This window comes from Lontra canadensis, unplaced genomic scaffold (genome assembly GCF_010015895.1).
Source record: "Lontra canadensis isolate GAN:19392208 unplaced genomic scaffold, GSC_riverotter_1.0 scaffold164, whole genome shotgun sequence".
NCBI lineage: Eukaryota > Metazoa > Chordata > Mammalia > Carnivora > Mustelidae > Lontra > Lontra canadensis.
In genome coordinates, this window is record NW_022631158.1 from 861,131 (window position 1) to 870,666 (window position 9,536).

Consider the following 9,536-nt stretch of genomic DNA (forward strand, 5'->3'; position numbering starts at 1 on the left):
CTTCCCCACTTCACATACACACTCTCGCTCGCTCTTTCTCATAAGTAAATAAATAATAAATAAATAAAACTATGATACACTTAAAACATATGAGTAAAATCTTAGCATCTCTGAGGCCAAGATTTCTTAACAGTACACACCAAAAATGGTTTTATGAATCACTTTTATGAAAACAAAAAACAATGATTAGAATCTTCAAAATGGAAATATATTTTGCTCTTCAAAGGACACTGTTACAATATTCAAAAGGCAAGTAATAGATTGGGAGAAAACATCTGCATAATCCCTGATAAACTATGTGTTTTTATAACATCTGAAGAAGACTTATAATTCAATAATAAGGCAAACAATTCCAAAAACAAAACAACAACAATAACAACAACACTAGGGTGCCTGGCTGCCTCGGTCGGGGGAACATGTGACTCTTAATCTCAGGGTTATGGGTTTTAGCCCCACAACGGGTGCAGATTACTTAAAAAAACAAAATCTTAAAAAAATGATTCAAAAAGACCCTTCACCAAAGAAAATATACAGATAGCAAATAAGCATATGGAAATATGCTGCTTTTAGTCATCAGGGAACTAAAAATTAAAACCATGAGATACAGTGATATAGCCACTAGAATGGCTAAAATTAAAACTTTCCAATATCAGTGCAGGGGAGGACGTGGAGCAATTGAACCTAACAGACGCTGTGGATGGTATGAGGCCGCCATGTTAGAAAATAGTTGGGCAGTTTCTTAAAACGTTAACAATATACTCAACACCTGAGCCAGTATTTCTACTGCTGGTAGCAATGAAAACACATGACCTCAGGAAGACTTGTAACCTACTTTCAGAGCAGCCTTGTTCACAATGGCCAGAATGTGGAAACAGTCCAAACGGCTACCAACTGGTCACCGGGTAAATAAATCACAGCTTTATTTACAATAGAGTGCTATTCCAAAATAAAAAGAAACGAATTACTGATAAACGCCATGAACACGGATGAATCTCAGAAGCATTCGGCTAAGTTAAGACACCAGACACAAAAGAATACAGACTATTATTTCATTTACATCAACTATCAGACAAGTCAAGAAACAACAGTGATGGAAAGCAGATCAGTGATTGCCAGGGAAGAGGGCTCGGTCAGAAGTAATCAGCTACGAGGGGACCCGAGGGAACTTTTGTAGGGCCATCGAAATTTCCACCTAGGGTCGTGGCAGTGGCTATACAACCATGTACCTATGTTAAAATTCATTTAGTTACACATTTAAAATTGTTGAAATTTTATTTTGTGTAAATTATAGATCCATAAACAAAAAGGTAGATCAGAAAGAGGGAAAAAACATTTTTAAATAGCACACTGACTCTCCTGCAACATAAAATAACTTGATGTATAAATGTCAGAGTCAAAAGAATTAAGGGACATTTAAATAAAGTTAAGACAAACTGACATGTTAATATCATATCAAGACTATTCTTATCACTGTTAAAAGATATTTTCTTCAGAGTAAAAAGCAATTGCTACATTGGAGAAAATTGGTATGATGAATCCACAATCCAGTTGCATATTACTCATACTCATGCTTTCAAATTTATAGGATGTCTTTTAAATGTAAGGAGCTAAGAAAAATGGATCAGAAAAACAGCTTTCCTATGGACCTTCAAGGGAAAACAATTCCAGTAATAGGATATGAAAAAACTCATACTTAAAATTGACCTTCTACAGCCAATTTTTTCTACATTTATTGATGGAGAAATAAAATATTAAAGTCAAATATTAAAAATTGTTTTGAATTCTCACTTACTTGGATATAGAATGTCAGCAATCTCAAAGTCATTCACCCGACAGACGGGCAGAAAGGAGTCCCTTAAAGATGAAGTGGACAAAGAATATTTTAAGTTATATATAAACCATTTGATATAAACATTTTATTTTCCAAGAGATTCCCGGATATGTTTCTCAATGTCCAAAGACCAAGTCAGAAGTCTACTACCAAGCAAAACTCTGTAGCACAGAGTTTTGTTTTCTGTTCCCTACGCCAGTATTCAAGCAATGCCAAGGTAGTTATAAATTCTAACAAGTAACACACACTTTTGGAGGTACTAGGACTCTTTAAAAACTCAAAACCTCCAAACAATTTTAGATTCACAACATCTTAAAATTCCACTGAAAGCAGAATTGAAAGTGCCACAGAGGGAAGCAATTAGTTCTATTTGAAGGAAGTCTACAATTTTCAGTGTACTGATGGAGTGGAGAGGGAGTTGACAGAAATTCTTTCTCTAAGAAAATCCTGTCATTAAGGAAGCTTAATGCAAAGAAAACAATGAATGTTTATAGTCTCGGAAAAATAAAACCCCTTACTCACAGATGAATAAATAAGTTGCTGACTGGTAAGAAGCCTTCCATGATATGTGGATACATGACTTCTGAGTTCACTGGCATCTAAACGTAATATCACAAGACCTAAGTTACACATTGATTAGATAAAATGAGAAAAATCTACAACCTCAAAATTACCTTCTCTTCTCCTTAAGTAGGCTCCCTAAGTTCATGACCCTTAAATCAAGAGTCATACACTCCCCTGAGCACCCCCTGTTAATCATAAATTAAGATCAAAATAACATTTATCATCAAATGTTAAAAACTTAGTTAACAATAAAGATCCTAGCACAAAACAAGAGTCGTTACCAATAATGCTAGGTTCACAGTACATGCTCAGTAAGGATTTTTTAAATGAATGAACAAAGGGGTGAAGTCAGCATTTACTACGTCAGGAACTATGTTGAGAATTTTACACGTGTTCTTCTTTAATTTTCATAACTACCCTAAAACACTGTGTCATTTAAGTCTTTTAGTACTGTTGTCTTACTAAAGCTATCAATGTATGCCACTATTATGCCCAAGATTTTTCTGCAAGTGACATTAATTTTACATAAGCCTTTGGATTTTGTTAAAAATAAAGTCGAGAACTTCCTATCCTGAAACCAGTATGCCGTGTGAACAAAGCAAATGCAGCAAAACAAAGTAATTTTGCCTCATCTGAAACGCACCATGTAAAAATGCTCCAGCCGAATTCCATATACTATTTGCAAGGCTCTCATGTAGATCATGTGCAAGACTTCAGGCTACAACAGAAAAACAACCTTTTAGTACTCCGATGCAGGACTCTCGAGCGGAATCACCATCAGCTGCCACTGTCGACAACGGATGCAAAGAACAGAGTGATAAAATTACTCTCTTTCTCTTGAAATATTTAGTTTTCCAAATTTTAAAATACCTGTGTACTTAACAGTTTGCTCAGGTGTAATAAGTGCTCAGTAAGATCAGCTGTTTAAGCTTACATGCAGAATAAGAGCAAGTATACCCAAAATCAATCCAAGCAATCCATCCGCATCAGGGAAGACAGTTTAGTCTTTCAAAATAGATTGCAGGCACGAGGCAGACATAATGGCACGCTGAGAGTGTTTCTGTTTTTGTTTTCGTTTTTTTTTTTTAAGATCATGGGCAAACTTATTTCATGCTTGAGATGTTAAGGTTTCCCGAGATGTTAAAGTTTAAGTGAACACTATAATCCTGGGGGTATAAATTTAATAGAGTAGCAAGGCATTTTCAAAAGTTTTCTCTTTTAATTCAGGAGCTGCCAAATACTGGCCTGTAGAACTTGTTCTGATTCATATGCAAGTTCATTTATTCTGAGATTATTCCTTCCATTTTAAAGAATTAAAAAGGGACTGAGATCAAAAAGTTTGAGTTCTACACCATTAAATCGGGTTTTATTATGTTATCACTTCAAGATGAGCACAGGAAAATGGAAGGAGACTTTGGGATTTTCTGTGACATATAAATAGTTTATTTTTGTGTTTAATAACTAAAGAAATAAGAATGACTTGTCAAAACAAGTCAATCCCCCCCTTGGGGCATAATACAAGAAAATTAATCTGTAAGCTTCCAAAGAGAATTGTTTCGAAGCACTTTTTATGGTTGGAAACCACTTGGAATAGGTTCCTTCAAGCCCTACCAATAAATGGTACACTCAGACCACCACTCCAATAGTAATAAAAAATTTAATATACTTTAATACATCTATGATTAAGAAGTGTTCTTTTTTTTTTTAAAGAAAACAACTATATTAAGGAATCGAATTCCTAATGGAAATGTAGATGTCACCTCACACATAAACTTAACATTATTTTAAAATTACATTTGGTGAGAGATTGCTTCTAGATTAAAATGACTGGCCCACATCAAGCAGTAGGGTACATGCCCTTCTGCAAATCCTATAGGCCGAGTAGTTTCATTTCTTTTTATTTTATTTATTTACTTATTTATTTTTAAAGATTTTATTTATTTATTTGACAGATAGAGATCACAAAGTAGGCAGAGAGGCAGGCAGAGAGAGAGGAGGAAGCAGTCTCCCTGCTGAGCAGAGAGCCCGATGTGGGGCTCGATCCCAGAACCCTGGGATCATGACCTGAGCTGAAGGCAGAGGCTTTAACCCACTGAGCCACCCAGGCGCCCCTCATTTCTTTTTAAATACCATCATCCACATGCAAACACAACCACATCATACCTTTGGATTTGGATAAAGATCATTCTTGGAGAGGTTTTTACCATCAGCTCCTGTTAAGATTTTGTTGCGAATATGAATCACAATCTCAGCTACATTATATCTGGGGAAAGACAAAGTTTCCATCTTGGGAATCTCCTGCTGGTTGGAAGGAAGAAAAAGCAAGGGTCAGAAACATGGCACAACTAGCTGTTCTCTTTACCGGGAAGCTGATAAACATAAGCAAAACTAACAAGCCAATGTCGAACCATTCATAGTCGTGTTAACTATCATCAAACACCCTCATAAGATAACACAAATCACATACATATGTATATCCTAAATTATAAGAGAGAGAGAGAGAGAGTGTGTGTGTGTGTGTGTGTGTGTCTGTCCTGAAATATCTTTTATTCTGAAATGGCTCAGTCATTCTCTAATTTCCTAATGCTATTCTCTTTCATATGGGAAAGAGGACTTTGCTTGAATATACGTGAAAGTTCCTGGGTTTTTTTTCTTTGTTAAATTTGGGGGACTTAGGGGTTAACAAGATTGGTCCTGAGAATTAATCCTCAAGGCAAGATACATAGGCAATGCTATCAGCAGAAGTGTTATATATAAAGAGTATCAACATAAGGATAATAAAACTGTACTCTGATCTAACATCCTATTTGATGTATACATAGTGAGATGGGTAGTAAGATTTAAGATGCATATGGGAAGAGAGAGGTGAAAAAATACAGTAAATACAGAATGCTGTAATTGGTGGGAATTTCAATCACCAGAGAGATAACTTAAAACAACAGCTACCATCACCACCACTTTCCCCTAATGTCCTCAGATGTGAGCTACTCCCACCTGTGTCTCCCTACAGCAGTTGTTCTCACAACTTCGCACCTCCCCTCCCAAGTGTGGGGACACCAGGGTATGTGTGGAGACATCTTTGGGGGTCAGGACTGGAATGGGGTGCTACTAGAATCTAGTGGTAAGTGTCCCAGCATGCTGCTGAACAACGTACAATGCACAGAAGTGCCCTCCCCACCTCCACCGCAGCAAAGAATTATTCAGTCCAAATGTCAATAATGCTGAGGTTAAGAAATCATGTCCTAGAGCCTTGCATTTAACTGTTATAACGCCTGCCACAGTGTATTGTGATGTTTCTAGAACTGTGACACTACACTTTGAGCCCCCAGAAGCTGACACCTTTTCATTTTCTTATTTCTAGCTGTGCCCGGCAGAACAGCAGTGGTGGCAAGAGCAGGAGCACTGGCCACAGCAGCACTGCCTCTGCCTCGCAGTGAACAATATCGGGTTTATTACATACAGATCCCCTACTCAGTGAGGAAGTAGCATAATTCAAATGACCCAATGTGAATACATTCAATTTTGCAAACAAACTGAAATGAGCCCAAATTCTGGAAATCCATTTCTTTAGGTGCCTAATGTTTCACAGACTATTACAGGTAAAAGAAGTTTCGACAATTTCCCTAACCTCTGATAAATGCGGAAAGCCGTTCTGAAAGATGACTGACAAACAACTTTGCACTTCTCCGTGAACACGGGCAAACATCACAAAATTCACTAACTCCCAAGGCAACTTTTTTCCACTTCAGTGTGGTTCTCAAGATTAGGTAACTCTTCCTCACACTGAGTAGACATCTGTTTGCTGTAATCTTGACCCACTGGTCCTATTTCCCGTCAAGGCAGCTATAAACAATGCATTAACTTCTGTTTACATGACACCACTTTTAAAAATGTGAAGAAGGATATCACATCTCTTTAGCCTTTAGTCTTTAGCAAAGACTAAACATCTGCTTAGCCATCTCTTCTCAAAGGTTAAGTATAATTTAAGTAGAGCCACTGCTTACATGATATTATTTTAGAAACTACCATTCTACTCACTTTCCTCTAAAACAATTTTGTCTATGTCTTCTTAAAATGTAATGCTCAAACTGAACGCAATACTTCAGATACAGGTTGCAGGCAGAGTATTAATATAAGTAGACATCAGCCACCGCTAATCTAGTCTACGACCGTAGCACATACTCTCTGTCTCGGTCACTGTCTCTCTCTCATATACACACACAATTAAAGAAAACTCCCGGAACTCCTCAGTGTGACCCACTGATATCAAGCCAGGACTTCCCCATGTTTTTCTTACAGAATTATTTGAACCATAAGCAAGGATCTGCCCTCCCATTACTGAATTTATAATTTCACACTTTCATTCCATAGTCAGCATCTTTCGGACTCCAGATCCTGACACCTCACATATTTAATGTCCTTTTCAGCATAAACACACATTCCTCAACTTCATCTAAGTCATAGATTTAAAAAACACTGACAGAAATACTTGGCCAAAAGATTGTAGAAAAAATCACTTTTCCAAAACAAGCTACATCCGGATCAAAGATTATCACGAGAGAGGGGCAGTCAAGCAACAGACTCCTGGTTTCAGTGCTGGTGATGATCTCAGGTCACGAGATGGAGCCCCAGGCCAGGCTCTGCGTTCAGCATGAAGTCTGCTTGGGATTTCCCTCTCCCTCTGCTCTGCCCCTCCCATTCATGTTCTCTCTCTCTGTCAAATGAATAAATAAATCTTTAAAAAAATTATCACAAGAGAGAAAGAGTAGGTGTAAAATACCTTCATAATCATTACTGCATATCCTTCTCTAATGTGTCTTGCACACTCTATCAGATTAATCCTTATAAACACCAAATGCATCATGTAACATCTTTACAAAAATACTTCAGTAACCCTACCCTCCACATCAAATTCAAATTTTTCTGTTGTTTGCTAAAACACTCCAATATTTAATAAATCAATGAATTTTCTGTTTCAAGTTAGTCTCTCCTCCCAGATGTTTCCCAAACTCCCAATGTTCCTTTTTGGAATCATCTCCCATATCCAATTTCTATCTTTCTGTGATAGTACAATTTCCATTCCAATGCATTTTTTGGGAGGTGGGGGAAAAGGCCTTCCAGCTGAACAGTATGAGGTCTCTAGTGGGATAAAGCATATAAACAACCTAGTAATATACGTAGGGTGACCCTCAGACCGCCTAGCAAGTAGGTGGTATCAACTGCTCGTTATCCCTCTGGTTTCTTTATACTCGCAACACCCAGAAGCTGAACAGAGTGGATGCCGACAGAAACCTGTTCAATCGTACACTCTTCGTTTTGCTAAAACAAGTTCATGAAATAAAAATTCCGGGAGGCAAAGATTAAACAAAAACGACCTCAATAAATTAAGGAAAAAGTTTCCTGAACTCGTTCAGGGAAAATGAAGGTGCTATGCACGCAGAGTGCCATACACACACTGCCCTTTTCCTTCGAGTCTTAGACTAAGTATGACACCTTCGCTCCGCCAAGCGATGTGTGCGCAACGGAGATGTGTGCAAAGCTGACGAGCGTCTCAATCCTACCGCCTTCTAAATAAATGGGCTCAAAAAAAAAAAAAAAATGAATACAAGCTCCGACTGGCCAGCTTCAGCTCGAGTTTCTCCTCACACGGTCCAAGGGACAACAAACACTCATCGTTTCGCAGGAACTAAGCTCAGGTTGTTTCTGGGACCAACACCAAACTGGAAGAACCCCATCTCCCGGGGCTGGTTCCTCCAGACGCCCCTCCCCACCCCCGCACCCCCGCCCCAGCGCGGCGCGCAACCGAGACACTGCCAGGCCCGGGTGTGGGCTCCGGCCCGCGCCTCCGGAGGGACGGCGCACTCAGGCTCCCGTCCTCCCGCGTCTGTTCGCGTTCCCTCACCGCGCCAGCCGGCCGCCCGCAGGAGGGCGAAGAGCTCAGGCGCTGCTGCGGGCCCAGTCAGAAGTCAGCAAGACATCAACCACCGACGGTTGTCTCTTTTCAAACTTGCCGCCTCCTTCTGAAAGTCCCGCCCCCCTCCGCCCAGCCCACTTCCTCCTCGGCCGCCGCGCCGGGTGCCGGTAAGGCTCAATAGACTAGAGGCGGGTGGGGCTTGTGCCGCGAGAGAGGGCGCCGGGCTGGGGCCGGAACCGTTTTTCGTGGCGTCGGCGTCTAGTCGGACCTGGATTCCACAGGAAGTGGGAGCGCCGCGGTTTGCCGGAAGGGCTGGGAATTCAGAGGCTATGGTCGCCGCACGGTTCTTCCGCACCTCGGAGCCCGTCTGGGGCCCGCGGTTGGGAGCAAAAGCAGAGGGACAGTTTGTAGAGACTTGAGCTAAGCTCAGGGCGGGAAGGGAGAGCGGATGTGGGGCTCTCCACGGGGCAGGGGAAGCCCTAGAGTCCCGGATTGATGATCCTGATGCCGACATTCTGACCTCGAGTGTGAGCGCTCGGCTTCAGTGTTTGGCCTCACTAAAAGGGGAAGGAGGAAGGGGGCGAGTAGATGCCGTCCTCAGACGAGGGATGTCAACCGGGGAGGCCGCGCAGCCGGCCGAGGCCGCGCACGGTGGCTCAGCAGCAGCACAACCACTATCCAGACCCCAGTCCCCTTACTCTGCGTTGGGAAGCACGGCTTGGAGAGGCGAAAGGAAGCCAAGGCTCTTCCGGCAGACGGGGGCTTGGAAGTGGTTTGTTCCCCGCTTGTAGTAAGCGGCACTGTTGAGAGTAGGAGCCAGGCCTCCTGACTTTTAGCTTCTCCCTCCCTCCGGGCGTCTCCACAACAGCCCGCCCGGCAGGTGCTTCCCGACACCGACTCTTCCCCAAACGTGCACGTCCCCGAGTGAAAGGTGCTTCATACGTGACCCCAAGTCCGCATTCTGCCGCGCAAGGCAGGAGCGAACGAGTGTCGGTGGAGCGGTCGTGAGGTTTTCCCTGGGTTTGGGGCATTAGAGGCCAGAATGGGACTCGCGTCCGACTGCAGGAGCTGGTGAAGGTCCTATGTTGGATGGGGCGTCTGGACTGGATAAAGTGAAAAGTCATGCTAGAAAAATTGTGTTGGAAGTAGACAAATTCTGGTGCTTTTTTGTGAGTATTGATAGAGAAGTGTATGCCCATTTCTAACAAAAATACGTTTCATATTAAG

The 9,536-nt window shown here is 41.4% G+C and overlaps 1 protein-coding gene across 2 annotated transcripts in view; it reads right to left on the minus strand.

The window, feature by feature from the left end:
* NUF2 (NUF2 component of NDC80 kinetochore complex) overlaps window positions 1-8,343 on the minus strand; it is a 29,638-nt gene extending 21,295 nt beyond the window's left edge. The window contains exons 1-5 of one of the 2 annotated variants that reach the window (XM_032845492.1): window positions 8,298-8,343; window positions 4,559-4,696; window positions 3,039-3,113; window positions 2,354-2,430; window positions 1,793-1,854 (exon numbers count right to left, since the gene is read on the minus strand). In XM_032845492.1, the coding sequence (XP_032701383.1) occupies window positions 1,793-1,854; window positions 2,354-2,430; window positions 3,039-3,113; window positions 4,559-4,681 (337 nt within the window). In that variant the 5' untranslated portion in view covers window positions 4,682-4,696; window positions 8,298-8,343. The remainder of the gene's footprint in view (window positions 1-1,792; window positions 1,855-2,353; window positions 2,431-3,038; window positions 3,114-4,558; window positions 4,697-8,297) is intronic. The other variant, XM_032845491.1, reaches the window with a different exon arrangement.
* Between the last annotated feature and the right edge of the window lie 1,193 nt (window positions 8,344-9,536).